We start from the raw sequence: 18,876 nt of genomic DNA, 5'->3' as shown, positions 1-18,876 counted from the left end.
CGCGAGCGATGACGCAGAGCTGCCAGGGTTCAGCTGCTTTCTGTCTCTCAGACAAACTTCAGCCCTCCGGCTTCAGAGCGCCGAAGAGGGACAGGACAGCAGAGGGAGGGGAAGACCTGCAGCAAACCGCGGGTCGGACTCGAACCTGGGCGCATGTCCAGAAAAAATCTACAGAGTTAAACTGCAGGAATGTCTTACAGACATAAAGACCTGGATGGCCGCTAACTTTCTGCTTCTTAATTCAGATCAAACTGAGGTTATTGTACTCGGCCCTGAAAATCTTAGAAATATGGTATCTAACCAGATTCTTACTCTGGATGGCATTACCTTGGCCTCCAGTAACGCTGTGAGGAACCTTGGAGTCATTTTTGACCAGGACATGTCCTTCAACGCACATATTAAACAAATATGTAAGACTGCTTTCTTCCATTTGTGCAACATCTCTAAAGTTAGAAATATCCTGTCTCAGAGTGACGCTGAAAAACTAGTTCATGCATTTATTACTTCCAGGCTGGACGACTGTAATTCATTATTATCAGGAAGTCCTAAAAACTCCCTGAAAAGCCTTCAGCTAATCCAAAACGCTGCAGCAAGAGTCCTGACAGGGACTAGAAAGAGAGAGCATATTTCTCCTGTTTTGGCTTCCTGTTAAATCCAGAATTCAAAATCCTGCTCCTCACATACAAGGTCTTAAATAATCAGGCCCCATCTTATCTTAATGACCTTGTAGTACCATATCACCCTATTAGAGCACTTGGCTCTCGCTCTGCAGGCCTACTTGTTGTTCCTAGAGTATTTAAAAGTAGAATGGGAGGCAGAGCCTTCAGTCTGTTGTTGTGATTTGTTGCTGAAAAATGAATTGAATTCACGTTGATTTAGATAAATCATCATCCCAGTCTGTCCACTGCTGATGGACGACTGAAGACCGGAAGAAGCTGTTACAGACTGATGACTCTTCAGGACCCGGGCCCTGTTTCAGGAAGCCGGTTTAGAAAACTCAGAGTGAAAAACGATACTCAGGGTTGAGTAACCCCGAACTGTCCAACTCGGAATATTCGGTTTCAGAAAGGCTGATAACAATTAGTTCAGTCAACGCGGAGTTGCTTTAACCCCAAGTTAAGCGCGCGCACGAGGATACATAAAGCCCTGATTAGTGGAGCACAGATTAAGCGAGTCACCATGGAGACGGAGGGAAAGAAGGCGCGGTCAATGTATCTTACAGCGCTTGAGGCCGAAATTCTGATGGCAGCATATGCCGATAACATGCAAATTTTGCAGAAAAAAGTAACACAGCCTCAGCTGCAAAAGAAAGTGAGCATGCACGGCAAAACATAGCCAACAGAGTCAATGCGTGAGTGTTAATTTAAACATTGATCGAGGGATTTCCACCCATTTAACACGTTATTTTATTATATTTTATTTTTTATTTTATACATTTTATTTTGTGATGTGAGCGCAGGTGCAACCCAACAGGCCCCAAACGTTCCTGGCAGCAAGTAAAAATGAAATATAAAAATATAGTCCAAACAGGTAAGGTGTAATTGTATTATGGGCCATAGTGCTTGGTCTGTTTGTCCGATGTAAATCAATTGCAGTTAGAGGCTACATTAATTTTCTTTCTGTAAGCACTTATTGAAATTATCTGAGCACATTACAAGTACATATTTGCTTACTCTGTATGCTCAAATGTGGCCCGTTATAGCCAACAGAAAAACAGGTGGGGGTCCTCCACCACCACCACTCACAGAGCCTGGCCACTCGGCTTCCACATTTGTGATAATGTTGGCAGCATCACATATGATCTTCACAGTGCAGAGAACACAAATTAGCATCCATTACTATAATGAAATAATTTGTTAGTTTGAAATGCTACAGGGAACTATGTACCTGTACATTAATGCTGTGGAAAGACTTCCTGTTCACATAGTCTCCTTCATTTACTGAAGGAGCAATGATTGGAATGTGAGTGCCATCTATACAGCCAATCACGCCTGGGAACCCTGAGAATAAATGTAAAATTTAAGTAGTAGTTCAAGTATCACCACATCATGAATTAAGTTTTGTTCATCCTGATACCTGCAATTTTGTGGCATCCCTCTTTGATAAATCTTGTGGGTCTGTGACCGGGGAACACCACAGACGAGTACAGGAGACGTTTCAGTGCAACTGTAACATTCCTGACTGCCCGACAGACGGTAGCCTTGGAAACGTGCTCAGCGTCACCAATATTATACAGAAAGCTCCCGTTTGCAAAAAAACGAAGTGCAATACAAATAATATGTACAGAACTGAGAGCATGTCCGCGATGTGTCACATGAGCAATATTAGGCCTGAGGATGTTATCCAAATAAATTATAGATTGTGCTGAAAAACGGTAACATTCACACAGGAAATCATCAGGAAATGATAAAATGTCCGAACGCGCTCTGATCACTCTCTCCCGGCGGAGAGCTCTGCGGAGAATTTGGGCTTCAACATCTACTGGCTCTTCAAGGAAGGAGCACGCCATGTCTGACACTTCCTACAGTCAGGTTTCTGACAAAGAGGCGGAGACAGTCAGGGTTAGTTGAAGTAAACCTGCTAGGGGGCAGGTTAGCTTCACGGAGTGTGTCGTCATAGTAACTCACTCAGAATTAATCTAAACTCGCTTTGTGAAACCGAAAACCCAGAGTTTCCGTTAACTCAGGGTATACTTACTCAGAGTTTGCTCTAAACCGGCTTCCTGAAATAGGGCCCTGGCCTTGCTCCACAATCAGTGTTCCCCTTATTCTCATGCAAAGCTCTGTAGTGCCTAAGCATGGATGAGGTGTTGTTGTTATATCCCAGCTCCCTGGCACAGAGCAAACACTTCACCTTGTACAAAAGTCAAGACAGCTTAACATAAATTGTATTGCACCATCAGTATCATGAAAATACATCGTCTGTAGAAATTTACATACTTTGTTGGGAGGAATAAGATCAAAATGTTCCCACACAGGGGAGGACATCCTCCTCTTCTTAGCTGGCTCCATTCTCTCCTGACTTTCTCTCCTCACTCTCATAAACCTCCAAACTGTCTCCAAACTCTCACTAACAACTCTCCATCAAACACCCACATTTTGAATGAAGTCTGAGGGGTTTATATCGCTGTCATATCTTGCGGCAAAGTTCGAACCACTTCATGAACCAGTCACGTGGTACAGCCGGGCAGCGAGGCTTCGGACGTCATCATTTTCAGCTCCTCCCATAAATGAAGCAAGCCTCGATACAGAACGTCCCATCACTATTGAATTGCTCACCTTGGAAACCTAAATGTCTGCATAGTCTGCTTCCCTACCACCTTCCTTGACGTTCGAGTCTGACTACTTCACACCTGTGAATGACTGCCAGGCCCATTATGTAACGCGCTGCTCATGTTATGGCACGATGCTTTATGATGCAACATTGTTTTGTTTCATTGCTGTGTTTATGTGGGAGGCACTCAAAAGCTCTTATTAAAGAACCAAAATCAACATGTTTGCACAACAATGATGACATGATCTGTTTACTGTAACAGCAACATTCAGATATTACTGCTTAGACCTGCATTCAATCTAATGTCCAGCAGGGGGCGACTGCTCTGGTCTGATTGTCTGAAGTCTGTAGGAAATGAAATGATCTGAAGGGTTTGTGGTCTCAGCTGCTGGGTTCACAGCTTATCCAATAACAGTGAAAATGATCATGCAGGACGATAAAAGCCTATTTTTACCGAGCGTGCAGCGTCGCCTGGTCAGCTCGGCCCCTTCACTCTTCCTGCCAGGTCTCAAAAATGTTTGAAACCTGAAAAACAACCTCAAAGACCAATATGTGACATCACAGTGACCATCTCATATGTATAGTCTGTGCATGTATGTACCCACAGGTGTGTGAATCAAACATCATCCAGGAACATGAAGAGAAGCTTACACACGTTGTTTATTTGGTGAATTTTGCTCCTTGACATTTATTCATAGACAAACACAGCAACAGATTTACTGCATGCTCCTTCACAGCATTGCTTTAAATCTCAGGGTGATGCTTCCTCTGTGGTATTAAAGTACTCACTATGCATACTCGCTGTACTATTACTGCAGCAGATCCCTTTATGGCGTCAGTGTGGCAGCAGTGTTCAGAGTCGGTTTGAAGGTGGTTGCAGCTCACTCGGTATCCCATAATCCCCTCACATGAAACCGGGCACGCTTGGCTCTCGGGGCTTCACGGGCTCCCAGTGCCGTTCACGTCCCGTCTCTCCATTGTGTCTCGGATCCAGTTGAGGAAGTTGCCCAGTCGGGTGTAGACACCGTACTTGCCACGGGCGGCACATTTCTCCCCCCAGCTGACGACCCCGGTCAGGAACCAGGTCCCCCTGTAGTTCACCACAAACGGCCCTCCGCTGTCCCCGCTGCAGGCGTCCTTACTGGCCTCCAGGTAACCTGCGCAGTACATGTTGTCTGTGATCACCTGCAGGAAACACAGGAGGGGCCGGGCATCAGGGCAACGTGGGAACGGCTGCGTCTCTATCGCTGACCCTGGTCTGGTTTGATTTGGTCATAGACGGTATCGCTCGAGTGAACAGCACACCTGAGACGGGGCAGATTTACATGTACACCTGTACACAAACAATGCTGACAGCAGATGCTGTGCATCATGTTCAGGTGTCCACAGTCTGCTTAGTGCAGGATTCAAACACGTTACAGAGAGCACACCTGTTCATCCAACAGTTCTTCCTGTAAGGACACATGAACAGGTGTGCTCTTTATCGTCCTCTACGACCCCAACTGTCGTTCAGCAGTGCTGCTCGCCGAAGCAGTTTCCACCCTCGTTTCATTTTGTAGAGATGACACTACTACACTCAGTAATCAGATTACAGTTACTTTTAGAAAAGGTCATTACTTGTATTAAGTATGACGAATGTGCAGCAGTCCCCTGCTAACATGCTAACCTGTGGACCTCCATCCAAAAACTGTCCAGCCCGTCGGTGTTCACCACGAACGTGGCGGTCTATCGACAGCGGGCGTACCAGGTAACCCTCTAAGTAGCCCCCCCGGATCCTCTGATAAACAGTCTAGTTTATCAGAGGATGCAGCAGCTTTTCTAACGTTTACGTCACCTGTTGCTGTGTTGCTGCTCTTTCTCAAACACTAAGTATAGATCAGCAGTTGCTGCGGGGTTGGGCTCAGACGCTCAGCTGATCACCTGCTCGGTGGTGCTGATGCAGTCTTTGTAGCCGACCACTGGGAGTGTCACCTTCCTCAGGAACCTCGAGGAGCGGCCCAGGTACTCGGTGGCCCCCCAGCCCGTCACCACGCCGTGGTTGTCCTCCTGGGCACACGGACACAGTCGGCATCAGACAGATGGGCCAAGTCAGCTGCAGCACTCATCATTTCCGATGAAATTACCTTCAGCAGGTATTTGGAGAGGTGGGTGTCGGGGAGGCAGGCGGGGACTGCGGTGGGGCCCTTCTGAACAGGCCGGGCGAGATAGAGCAGAGCGAGGTCGCTGTCGAAGGTGAAGGCGTGGAAGTGAGGATGAATGATGACCTTCTGGATCTTTATCTGCTGCTCGCCTGGATCGGGACGCTGCTTGTCGTAGTCACCTGCAGACACACACACACTCAGAAAACCCAGCTCACACACACATTCCTGCGCTCAGACTGAAGGGACAGCATCGATGAACCGAGATGCCGCAATCGCTGCTGCAGCCAGCAGAGGGCACATACCTGAGTGTAGTGGTTTTACAGACGTGCAGAAGCCTACACAGATGTGTGAACAGTGTCTGATTAGCATTCAAAGTATGCGTGTTTACATGAGCACCCCTGCTGCTCTGCCGCTCACAGTGGGTGAGGTCCACTGTAAACCACCGGCCTCACCTATCGTAATGTGGTCTGCAGACTCTTCAAAGCAGTGAGCGGCAGAAACGACCCATCGGTCAGATACCAGAGTCCCTCCGCAGAAACCGAAGCCGTCAGACCTGTGGATCAGAACCTGAACAGAAACGCTCAGAGTCAGCACGTTCACACAGCTCAGAACAAGGTTCTGCTTCGTTATTCCACTGATCCCTCCAAACCTGCCAGGGGCTCCCTCCTCTCCTCTCCAGGGATCCACCCACAACACGAGGCTGCATCTCGCTACCTCCTGCCCCTCCACTGTCCGTCAGGTTCCCTCCTCTCCCTGTTGCGTTCGCTGTCCACACCTCTGTTGAATTAAGTTCAGGTAGCCAGCTGTCTGTTGCATTGTAATCCCACGTGGCATCGTCTGTCTCCAAGGAACTCAGCAGAGAGCGACCTCGATCCAAAGCCTCCATCTGCTGACGGCCGCAGGGGAACGCCACTGAGCAGGAACGGGAAAGAAAGATCACGAAATCAGCTCAGATTAGCCGTGAGACCAACAAAGACACAGACATGAATATATGAATAATGATTAACACCAGTGCATCATGGGAATTCCCCAGCATAACTAAGGGAGGATTCAGGGTCACCTGGTCCAGCCCTAACTATATGCTTTAGCAAAAAGGAAAGTTTGAAGCCTAATCTTGAAAGTAGAGATAGTGTCTGTCTCCTGAATCCAAACTGGAAGCTGGTTCCACAGAAGAGGGGCCTGAAAACTGAAGGCTCTGCCTCCCATTCTACTTTTAAATACTCTAGGAACAACAAGTAGGCCTGCAGAGCGAGAGCGAAGTGCTCTAATAGGGTGATATGGTACTACAAGGTCATTAAGATAAGATGGGGCCTGATTATTTAAGACCTTGTATGTGAGGATCAGGATTTTGAATTCTGGATTTAACAGGAAGCCAAAACAGGAGAAATCTGCTCTCTCTTTCTAGTCCCTGTCAGGACTCTTGCTGCAGCATTTTGGATCAGCTGAAGGCTTTTCAGGGAGTTTTTAGGACTTCCTGATAATAATGAATTACAGTCGTCCAGCCTGGAAGTAATAAATCCCGTCTGCACTTACTGTAGTATTATGTGCAGTAATACTAATACAATGTGGGTCCTGGGAGTGTTACCGGTCTTGGAGCAGCTCTGTCTGTCACTCTCTAGGAAGTATCCGTCAGCACAGCCACACTGAACTCCAGCGCCACCTGCCAGGTCTCTGCAGTACTGCATACAGCCACCATTTCTATAGTGGCACTCCAACACCACTACCCAAGGCAATTTTCATAAATATTTCATTTGTCAGGTGTCATTTGCTCGATTTAAAGGTGGTGTACCTGAGTTTCAGGTGTTTGTTACCTGTGTTGCAGATCTTGCCCTGATACTGGGGAGGACAAAGACACGTGAAGTCTCCTCGGTCCAGGGTGCACATGCCTCCGTTCAGACAGGGGTTGGTCCCACAGGGGTTCAGGTCTAAGACACACAGGTGAGGAACTCAGCTGAGTCATTGGTAGAAGACACCTGATAAGATTTCAGACTGTAGTCAGACTAAAGCACATCCAGCTGAGCTGCCACAAACTGAGTGACTGGGTTGTTCGTACTCACTTGTGTATCTGTACCAAAACTCCATCTGTGGGACAAGGACTCAGAGTTAGTGACTGCAGCTGTGGTTATGTTGAACGACTGTGTAAGAGTCTGCAGACACGACAACGCTCTGCATCCTGTGTGTGCGCAGCTAAGCTGATCTCCTGCTCTGTAATCGTCCTGATTCGTGTCCGGGATGAACGAGGGTGATGTTTTCTGATGACTTCCATCATTTCAGCTGCTTCCTCTACACACACTCTGCTAGCTACACACCCTTGACTAGAACTACGTCGAAATCCTTATTTAAGCATTTAGCTCCACCCGCTGAGGGTCAGGTTTTGGGCCCAGCATCATCAATCAGGACGAAGCGGTCCTCTCTGGGTTAGCACGGGTCTGTGGTGCTGACTTTGCTTTAATATATGTTTAAATAAAGTAACACGGTGGTAATCTGCTGCTGCGTGGGCGGCGGTGGGCTTCGTACCGTCTTCTCCTGGGTCTGGAAGATCTCTGTGGCCTCTTCCAGTGAGCAGCGCTCCTCGTAACACTCCCGCTCCAGGTTCCCGGGCAGCATCTCCTCCAGGAAATGCGAGTTGGCTCGTCGCCTCCTGGAGGAGGAGCGCAGGATCTGGCCGGCCGCCGACCGATCCAAGAACACTGAGGGGTGGACAGAAAAACGGAAACACTCAGACTGTGCCGCAGAGGCGGAAAACACGAGCGTGGGTGTGTCTCACCTGAACACTGGATGAGCGCAGAGCAGACGAGCAGAGCGCCAACGCTCAGAGTCACGGCTGTGGACGGCAGCATGTCTGTCCGACGGCTGCGGGCAAAATGGAGGATGGAGGAGCAGCTGACGGATTGATGGTTAACCACAGCTCAAATATTGACACGCAGATGTCACATCAGCCGCAGAGATGACAACACGTCTGAACTCTGTTCTGCTGGAGTATTTTCATTGCTGACCTGTAAAGGTGAAAAGGTCAAAGGTCACAGCACCTTTTGATGATCCTGTAGGAAGCAGCTGTTCATGAAAATATTCCAAAGGCTTAAGAGGAACGGAGCCAACTCTGGAATAACCTTCAGAGCACCGACAGCGACACGTGCAGGGCCTGCTGAACAGAGTACACGCGGTACTGCAGTATCTGTACTGCAGTACAGATACTTAGAAGTAAACGTGGAGGTAAATGGACTGTGTGGAAATGAAACAACCTTGCCTTTGATTCAAAACAATGGCGATGAGCAAGCTAGCACACAGCTAAGGAGCACAGATGACATGACCAAGAAAGTAGACTCTGTGCATTATTATAAATCCTCAAGTGATAATCCCCCCTTAGACTGTCTTGGTGCAAAACCAAGACATAAATCATGTCTCCTGGAAGGGGGAGGACGTATCACAGGCAGGGCACAGCGAGCTGAAATCTCTGAAACCGACTGGCCTTCACTTCCTACGAGACAGAGAAGCTCTTCTACCCCTGTATACGGGAGGAAACAGGACTGGACAACCGTGAATAGGAAGGTTAACAACAAACCTCCAAAACAACTGAATGTGAAACTGCAGAACAGATTTGCTCCACTATCAAAGGACCCTGGATCTATATCGGACAACCATCCATCTAAAAGCAGCGAAATAAGGTCTGAAAATCTGTTGAATAGCAAAAGACCACAGGGAAAGCTAAAGGCTAGGCCTGAAACTCTGATTGTGGGTGACTCTGCCGTAAAGGATGTACAAAGGATGTGCGGTAAGAACACTAAAGTCCTCTGCTTTCCTAACGATATGGTCAACAACCTGAAGGAGAGAATTCTTCAAATTGCAGATGAATATCCAACTGTGACAAACATTGTTCTGCATACAGGGTCAAACGATGTGTCCAAACAACAGTCGGAGGTTCTGAAACGGGACTTTACTGGATTATTAAACACTGTAAACTCTCTGAATGCAGCTGTATTCATCAGTGGACCTGTACCGCCGGTCAGAGGAGGAGACGAGAGATTCAGCAGGTTGTTTACACTGAATAAATGGCTCATATCAGCATGTGCTGACCACTCAGTGCATTTTATCGACAACTTTAATATTTTTTGGGAACGCAGGCATCTGTTCAAAGCAAATGGATTTAATTTTAACAAGTCAGGGGTGAAACTGTTCACCTCCAACTTGTTTTATTCCATACGTCATCCATCTGTGCTTGGTGCCAAGGCTGAGATAAACGAGGAGTTATCTCATAAAGAGGAACAAACAGTACTCCAAGAACAGACAAAGCCCAGCAGAAACCTTGAGGAGGAGCTCCATTTGCCCCCACCCGGGAAGAGCTTCAGAAAGGAGAGACATCTGAGGCAAGAAGAGGGGTCCCTATTTGCCTCCAACGACCAGGACCAGGGACCACGACCTTCCCCAGTCCCCCAAACCCCTGACAGGCCATCACCCTCCTCCCCCTCCCTTTCTCCCTCCTCCCCACACCTGAAATTCACTGAGGAGATGATGGAGCGGGTCAATGCTGGGCTCAGATCTACCCCCCGTCCCAATCCCTTTTTGTCCCCCATAAACCCCCCACCAGAGCGGCCAAAGGTTCGCCATCGAGCCCCACCCTCAACAGAGCAATCGAAGTCACATTGCCCAGCCTCGCCCCCCTTAGTTCCTCTTCATGCCCTGTCTCCGCAGTCTGATGCGTGATGTGTGGAGGGTCCGGGCTGCGAGGATTATGGCAGTGGTGACTTTTCCCAGGAGAAGCTGGGACCCTGTTTACTAGAAGGTTTTAAAATTTCTGTACTTTTAGGTGACAGGAGACATGTGGCCTGGTCAAAACACAGAGAGCTGCACTCTAAAAGATCTTTAAACATAGTAAACATACCTTGTGTGCCACAGACTGCTCCCAAACACGAGGGGACAAGTAATGCCTCTAAAACACTTAAGTTGGCTTTATTAAACATTAGATCTCTAGCTGGGAAAACATTTTTAATTAATGATTTAATCACTGAGCACAGCCTTGATTTTATGTTTTTAACTGAAACTTGGTTGGACCAAAGTAACAGTGGAGCTGTTCTCATCGAGACGACCCCTCCTAACTACAGTTTTATCAGTGAGGTCAGGGCGAGCAGGAGAGGAGGGGGGGTTGCTGTCTTATTTAATGAATCATTTCAATGTAAGCAGCTATCTCCTGGAAGTTTTCAGTCTTTTGAATATGTGGCTTTACAGCTGAAGGCCCCATCCAAAGTTGTGTTTCTTAATGTTTACAGGCCTCCCAAATACTGCACAGACTTTTTTAATGACCTCAGTGAACTGCTGTCTGTGATCTGTGTTGATTTTGACTGTGTAATTATTGCTGGGGATTTTAACATTCATGTGGACAACCCTCAGGACAAAGGGACTAAAGACCTGAGTAACACTCTGGGCAACTTTGGGCTGACTCAGCATGTAACAGAGGCCACACATAATAGAGGACACACTCTTGACCTACTGATCTCCAAAGGCCTGAGCATTTCAAAGGTTACTGTGTCTGATGTGGGCCTGTCTGATCATTACTGTGTTTTCTTTGAAAGTAAAATCTCAGCCCACACAAATATATCAACAACAGTGATCACAAAACGGTGTATAACTGAACACAGTAGTGCAATTTTTAACCAGGTCTTCCCATTAACACCTGACCTGTCCAGAGGGTCAGTCAATGAGCTCGTCAATAGCTTCAATGCTAACATGTTAAATGTAATGGACACTATTGCTCCCATTAAGGTGAAGGTTATCTCTGGAAGGAAAAAGTCTCCATGGAGAAACTCCACACTGGTGAAAAATGAAAAAAGAGAGTGTAGGAAAGCTGAGCGCAGATGGAGAAAAACAAACCTCCAGGTTCATTATGACATCTATAAAGAGAAACTTCACAATTATAATTTACAACTGAGGAATGCAAGGAGGTCCTACTTCTCTGACATCATCACTAAAAACAGCCATAATGCTCGGGTCTTATTTTCTACAGTTGACAGGCTAACAAACCCTCCTGTGTCAGTGGCAGCTGAACTTCATTCGACCATGGCCTGCAATGACTTTGCCAAATTCTTCACAGACAAAATCCAAAAGATTAGACAAGCAATTGGTACATCAACAGCAGATCCAGGATATGTACTGTGTCCACCAAAAAACTGTTTAAACACCATCAAACAGTTTCAACCTATTAACAGCAAAGACCTGGAGGACATCTTAGGTCAACTGAACTCCTCCTCCTGCTGTTTAGATGTCCTGCCAACAAGTTTTTTCAAAAAGGTCTCAAAGACTTTAGAGTCAGACCTGTTACAGATCGCCAACTTTTCTTTATTATCAGGTGTGTTTCCAGAACCACTAAAAACTGCTGTAATCAAACCTATACTGAAAAAGGACAATCTTGACAAGACACAAATGAAAAACTACAGGCCGATCTCAAATCTCCCGTTTTTAAGTAAGATCATTGAAAAAGCAGTTTCTCAACAGCTCAGTTACTTCTTAAAACAGAATAACTGCTACGATGCCTTCCAGTCAGGTTTTAGACAGAACCACAGCACTGAAACCGCTCTGACCAAAGTGTTTAATGACATATGTCTGAATACAGACAGTGGAAAAATGTCAGTCCTAGTTTTACTGGATCTCAGTGCAGCATTTGATACAGTTGACCACAACATATTACTCAAACGACTGGAGAACTGGACAGGTCTTTCAGGAACTGTACTAAACTGGTTCAAAACATACTTAGAAAACAGGAAATACTTTGTATCAATAGGTAACTTCACATCTGAGCAGACAAGTATCACATGTGGAGTTCCCCAAGGTTCCATCTTGGGACCCCTTCTGTTTAACATTTACATGCTCCCACTGGCACAGATTATAAACAACAACAAAATAAACTACCACAGCTATGCAGATGACACACAAATATATATCACAATGTCACCAGGAGACCGAGGCCCTGTACAGGCTCTTGGTAAATGCATTGAGGAAATCAATGACTGGTTGTGCCACAATTTTCTCCAGCTAAACAAAAACAAAACTGAGGTAATAGTCTTTGGCGCCAAAGAAAAACGATTACAGGTCACCAGAGAACTTCAATCTATGCATCTAAAAACCACAAACCAGGCGAGAAATTTGGGTGTAGTGATGGATGCAGACCTAAACTTAGAAAAACACATTAAGACAATAACAAAGTCAGCTTACTATCACCTCAAGAATATATCAAGGATAAAAGATCTGATGTCTCAACAGGACCTGGAAAAACTAGTCCATGCATTCATCTTTAGTAGGCTTGATTACTGTAACAGCATCTTTACAGGTCTACCTAAAAATCAGTCAGACAACTACAGCTCATTCAGAACTCTGCTGCTCGAGTCCTCACTAAGACCAAAAAAGTGGACCACATCAGTCCAGCTCTGAGGTCTTTACACTGGCTGCCTGTCCGTCAGAGGATAGACTTTAAAGTTCTGATGCTGGCCTATAAAGCTCTGAATGGTTTAGGACCAAAATACATCAGTGACCTCCTGACCCAGTATGAACCTTCCAGATCCCTCAGGTCATCTGGATCCGGTCTTTTATCAGTTCCCAGAGTCAGAACCAGACACGGAGAAGCTGCATTCAGCTTTTATGCTCCTTATATCTGGAACAAACTCCCAGAAAGCCTCAGATCAGCTGAAACACTCAGTTTATTTAAATCCAGGTTGAAGACTCACCTGTTCTCAGCTGCATTTGAATAAAGCACCAAATCCACACTTTAAGCTTAAATTTCAAAACTTACATTTAACTACTGATTTTATCTACTGTTCTGATTTTATCTGTTTTGATTTTATATACTGTTGTTTGTTTGTTTGTTAATTAGTTTATTTGCTTGTTTTAATCAATTTTAAATCCTGCTTTTTATTTGTTCTTGTTTCTAATGTCTCTGTAAAGCACTTTGAATCACCTTGTTGTTGAATTGTGCTGTACAAATAAACTTGCCTTGCCTTGCCTTACAGATACTGCAGGGTTGCTGTGATGTAGACTGGCCTGACGACTGCTCAGTGTTAAGTCTGATTGTTGAATGTTGTCATTGTGGTTCTTAAATTTGTAAAGTCTGAGTTCAATCTACAGGATCAAGACATTCCTTTGTCTCTGACCACCAGACACTGTGTGCTGGGGGAGGTTTTATCGCAGATACATCCTGTCTGACAGATCTGTTCTTCTGTTGTTGCTTCCTGCTTTTATGACCCTTTTGGTAAATGGTAATGGCCTGCATTTGTATAGCGCTTTTCTAGTCCATAGGACCCCAAAGCGCTTTACACTACATTCAGTCATCCACCCATTCACACACACATTCACACACTGGCGATAGCAAGCTACATTGTAGCCACAGCTGCCCTGGGGCGCACTGACAGAGGCGAGGCTGCCGGACACAGGCGCCACCGGGCCCTCTGACCACCACCAGTAGGCAAACACGGGGTTAGTATCTTGCCCAAGGATATTTGGCATGCAGCCAGGATGCAGCCTGGGATCGAACCACCGACCTTCTGATTAGTGGCTGACCTGCTCTGCCACCTGAGCTACAGCCACCCCCTGGTCAGCAGGAGGTCACACACACACACACACACACACACACACACACACACACACACACACACACACACACACACACACACACACACACACACACACACACACACACACACACACACACACACACACAGAGTGCCTTGTCTTAGAACCATTGGGGGGTTTTACGGAGGGAGGTGCTTGTGCTGTGTGTTGCAACTGTGTTTGTCAATAAAAAGGCTACGAGGAAGCTGCTCTTTGAAGGATTTGCAGTCAGGTGAGCAGCGTGAGCTCCAAGAGCTGGTTCTGACCCAAAACTTCTCTCATGAGCGAGTTGGTTGTTCTGTCTTGTGTTCTTCATGATGAATAAGTCTCTGTGGAAACACAGACCAACCCTCGGCCTGCACCTCCAGTGAAAGCCTATTGGTCCAGCAGAGGGAAACCAGACCCCTGAGTGACTGATTGGACACACCTGCACGCAGGCTGAGGGGGCAGCTGCAAGCAGAGGGTGCCGTTTGGCCCTCATGGCTTCATTTTCATTCCCATTGTTAAACCTGAAAGCTGTTTGAGGGTGCCTCGCCCCCCCGCTGTGTTTGTTTAGGGTTTAATTTGACTTTGTGGTGGTTTCCTTCAGTAGTTGGTGTCTGCCTGCTTTATGAGAGGAGCTGTTTTGTACTGGCTGGTTGTTTCTGACTGTGATCGGTGTTTGTGTCTTCATGTCCTTTCACCTACTGGGCCCTATTTCAGGAAGCCGGTTTAGAGCAAACTCTGAGTAAGTATACCCTGAGTTAACGAAAACTCTGGGTTTTTGGTTTCACAAAGCGAGTTTAGATTAATTCTGAGTGAGTTACTATGACGACACACTCCGTGAAGCTAACCTGCCCCCTAGCAGGTTTACTTCAACTAACCCTGACTGTTCTCCGCCTCTTTGTCAGAAACCTGACAGTAGGAAGTGTCAGACATGGCGTGCTCCTTCCTTGAAGAGCCAGTAGATGTTGAAGCCCAAATTCTCCGCAGAGCTCTCCGCCGGGAGAGAGTGATTAGAGCGCGTTTGGACATTTTATCATTTCCTGATGATTTCCTGTGTGAATGTTACCGTTTTTCAGCACAATCTATAATTTATTTGAATAACATCCTCAGGCCTAATATTGCTCATGTGACACATCGCGGACATCCTCTCAGTTCTGTACATATTATTTGTATTGCACTTCGGTTTTTTGCAAACGGGAGCTTTCTGTATAATATTGATGACGCTGAGCACGTTTCCAAGGCTACCGTCTGTCGGGCAGTCAGGAATGTTACAGTTGCACTGAAACGTCTCCTGTACTCGTCTGTGGTGTTCCCCGGTCACAGACCCACAAGATTCATCAAAGAGGGATGCCACAAAATTGCAGGTATCAGGATGAACAAAACTTAATTCATGATGTGGTGATACTTGAACTACTACTTAAAGTTTACATTTGTTCTCACGGTTCCCAGGCGTGATTGGCTGTATAGATGGCACTCACATTCCAATCATTGCTCCTTCAGTAAATGAAGGAGACTATGTGAACAGGAAGTCTTTCCACAGCATTAATGTGCAGGTACATAGTTCCCTGTAGCATTTCAAACTAACAAATTATTTCATTATAGTAATGGATGCTAATTTGTGTTCTCTGCACTGTGAAGATCATATGTGATGCTGCCAACATTATCACAAATGTGGAAGCCAAGTGCTCAGGCCTCTGTGAGTGGTGGTGGTGGAGGACCCCCACCTGTTTTTCTGTTGGCTATAACGGGCCACATTTGAGCATACAGAGTAAGCAAATATGTACTTGTAATGTGCTCAGATAATTTCAATAAGTGCTTACAGAAAGAAAATTAATGTAGCCTCTAACTGCAATTGATTTACATCGGACAAACAGACCAAGCACTATGGCTCATAATACAATTACACCTTACCTGTTTGGACTATATTTTTATATTTCATTTTTACTTGCTGCCAGGAACGTTTGGGGCCTGTTGGGTTGCACCTGCGCTCACATCACATCACAAAATAAAATGTATGAAATAAAAAATAAAATATAATAAAATAACGTGTTAAATGGGTGGAAATCCCTCGATCAATGTTTAAATTAACACTCACGCATTGACTCTGTCGGCTATGTTTTGCCATGCATGCTCTCTTTCTTTTGCAGCTGAGGCTGTGTTACTTTTTTCTGCAAAATTTGCATGTTATCGGCATATGCTGCCATCAGAATTTCGGCCTCAAGCGCTGTGAAATACATTGACCGCGCCTTCTTTCCCTCCGTCTCCATGGTGACTCGCTTAATCTGTGCTCCACTAATCAGGGCTTTATGTATCCTCGTGCGCGCGCTTAACTTGGGGTTAAAGCAACTCCGCGTTGACTGAACTAATTGTTATCAGCCTTTCTGAAACCGAATATTCCGAGTTGGACAGTTCGGGGTTACTCAACCCTGAGTATCGTTTTTCACTCTGAGTTTTCTAAACCGGCTTCCTGAAATAGGGCCCTGGTGAGCCATCAAATGCAATGATAATATAGCATGCAGTAATGTTACTAAATGATATAACAATATTATACAACTGTTATAAGTTACGTGTGTGATATTTATATGTGTGCTTTGTCTTTATTGTCTTTCCTCAGGAGAACAATCTCAAATAGATGAAGACCTGGTTACCATGGTGATTGAGGACTCCCAGCCATTTAGCATTGTGGAGGACAAAGGATTCAAAAGATTTGTTAAATCATTAAATCCTAGCTATGTTCTCCCCACTAAAAAGGTCATAAAAGCAGTGAAAATTTAGTTTTTACAGAATAAAATGTGAACAGGCAGGACTGAGGCTCAAAGCCTCAGTGTGTAGCTGTCCATACCTCAACGTTACAAAAGCACAACCACTGTCCACACCCCAACCACACCTCACCTCACAGTAAATGATCATTTCCATTTCAAGCATTTCCAAATAATCATTTCCCATACTGCCAGTATAAATATACACAGTATACTGCCATCACTACAATATACATGTTTTACACACTCCTTTTGTTGTTGACATTTACAGGCTGTGTGCAAAATGCCACACTCTTCAAATTCATGCCAGCTATTATTTTTACGTCCAGTAGGTGTCCTGCTAGAGCAAATGAAGCGTCGCGTTGGGGTGAACCAATTGGATGAAAAGATGGCACGGCACGGCACGGCACGGCTCTGGTGACACCGCTCACCTCTCCTCCCTCCTGCGTCTGGTAGAGACTGGCTTTAAATAGGGCCATCAATTTCCCTCCAATTGCCCAGCCAGTACCACTCACTCAACTGAGGGATCTAAAGCTCTACACAGATTATCTAAAAACACAAAACCTCTACACACTTCTAACATGCACATTTACACAACTAAATGGCAGTATTAACAAAAGGAAAAACATTCAACAAATCCCTTTAAACATTAACACAGACAAAAGGAAACCCCTCCACTTGGTTTTTCCTGATGATGTCATGTGTGACATGATCAGGACTTTAAAATGAGGAAATGCCAGGCGGGCGTTTCCCCACACCTGACACTCATGATGACTGAAAAGACAAACAGAGTAAGTATGAACAAATGACTTAATCTGTAACATAATAAAGTATAAAGAAACATAACTTAGTATTTGTCTTAATTTGCAGAATGTTTGATTTGCCGGCAACAAAACGCTTCCACAAACAAACCCGGATAGTGAGTGAAGCAATGTTACTTGACAAATAGCAAACCATAGCAAATACATAGAAACAGAATGTGTACAATGTGCAAAAACAAGGTAAACACATGTGGGACAAATGGAGAGAATTGCAACTGCTTCTCCACTTTGTCACAACAGGTTTATGTTCAAACTGAGGCCAGACGTGAACAACAGAACAGACAAAGGTTTCCACTGATGTCTGATCCAACAGCTGCTGGTTCACTCAGTCAGTCCAACTGGTTCCCAACAAGTCTGTCCCACTGTGTGAAAAATCTTACGGGCTTTACAGAGTTCTCAAACCACTTGGACAAAAAATACTTTGTGGTGGAGGTGGAGGCAGGCTGAAGCACCTGTGCTTCAGCCAGTTTTCTAAACCGGCTTCCAGGGCCCTATTTCAGGAAGCCGGTTTAGAAAACTCAGAGTGAAAAATGATACTCAGGGTTGAGTAACCCCGAACTGTCCAACTCGGAATATTCGGTTTCAGAAAGGCTGATAACAATTAGTTCAGTCAATGCGGAGTTGCTTTAACCCCAAGTTAAGCGCGCACACGAGGATACATAAAGCCCTGATTAGTAGAGAATGTCCGCGATGTGTCACATGAGCAATATTAGGCCTGAGGATGTTATTCAAATAAATTATAGATTGTGCTGAAAAACGGTAACGTTCACACATTAAATCATCAGGAAATGATAAAGTGTCCAAACGCGCTCTAATCACTCTCTCCCGGCGGAGAGCTCTGCGGAGAATTTGGGCTTCAACATCTACTGGCTCTTCAAGGAAGGAGCACGCCATGTCTGACACTTCCTACTGTCAGGTTTCTGACAAAGAGGCGGAGACAGTCAGGGTTAGTTGAAGTAAACCTGCTAGGGGGCAGGTTAGCTTCACGGAGTGTGTCGTCATAGTAACTCACTCAGAATTAATCTAAACTCGCTTTGTGAAACCGGAAAACCCAGAGTTTCCGTTAACTCAGGGTATACTTACTCAGAGTTTGCTCTAAACCGGCTTTCTGAAACAGGGCCCTGGGGCCCGTTCTTCGTACGTCGCTCACTACATCCAAGATCAAATGACACATCCAAGACCAAATCATCGCGCTAACCGTGAGCTCGCTAATCCGGTTCCCCGAACACACCTGCTGTTGACGATTAGTACAGCTGGAAGCAGTAATGTGAGATCACTGGGTGTCGTAAAAGGGGCTACGCATCG

The 18,876-nt window shown here is 45.6% G+C and overlaps 1 protein-coding gene across 2 annotated transcripts; it reads right to left on the bottom strand.

The window, feature by feature from the left end:
- Nucleotides 1-3,915: 3,915 nt before the first annotated feature.
- LOC113036967 (coagulation factor VII) lies at nucleotides 3,916-8,383 on the bottom strand. 2 transcript variants are annotated; one of them, XM_026193614.1, is made up of 10 exons: nucleotides 8,182-8,383; nucleotides 7,932-8,104; nucleotides 7,472-7,496; nucleotides 7,226-7,339; nucleotides 7,000-7,134; nucleotides 6,064-6,326; nucleotides 5,867-5,981; nucleotides 5,397-5,593; nucleotides 5,194-5,319; nucleotides 3,916-4,458 (listed from the first exon to the last, which is right to left on the bottom strand). In XM_026193614.1, the coding sequence occupies exons 1-10, from the start codon at nucleotides 8,252-8,254 to the stop codon at nucleotides 4,213-4,215; spliced, it is 1,467 nt and encodes a 488-aa protein (XP_026049399.1). In that variant the 5' UTR covers nucleotides 8,255-8,383; the 3' UTR covers nucleotides 3,916-4,212. The 2 variants fall into 2 exon arrangements, with proteins under 2 accessions (XP_026049399.1, XP_026049400.1); XM_026193615.1 differs by lacking the exon at nucleotides 7,000-7,134.
- Nucleotides 8,384-18,876: the final 10,493 nt, after the last annotated feature.

This window comes from Astatotilapia calliptera, chromosome 14 (genome assembly GCF_900246225.1).
Source record: "Astatotilapia calliptera chromosome 14, fAstCal1.2, whole genome shotgun sequence".
Lineage (NCBI taxonomy): Eukaryota > Metazoa > Chordata > Actinopteri > Cichliformes > Cichlidae > Astatotilapia > Astatotilapia calliptera.
Note: the sequence above shows the minus strand (reverse complement) of the source record. Positions and strands in the feature narration are given on the sequence as shown.

What these genes read in the sequence shown, in the direction of transcription:
- LOC113036967 (XM_026193614.1), bottom strand. Translation starts at nt 8,254, where the DNA reads ATGCTGCCGTCCACAGCCGTGACTCTGAGCGTTGGCGCTCTGCTCGTC. An exon ending in GGGCAAGATCTGCAACACAG is followed by an intron (nt 7,135 to 7,225) that starts GTAACAAACACC and finishes TGCCTTGGGTAG; the next exon opens with TGGTGTTGGAGTGCCACTAT. An exon ending in TGCAGACCACATTACGATAG is followed by an intron (nt 5,594 to 5,866) that starts GTGAGGCCGGTG and finishes GTGTGTCTGCAG; the next exon opens with GTGACTACGACAAGCAGCGT.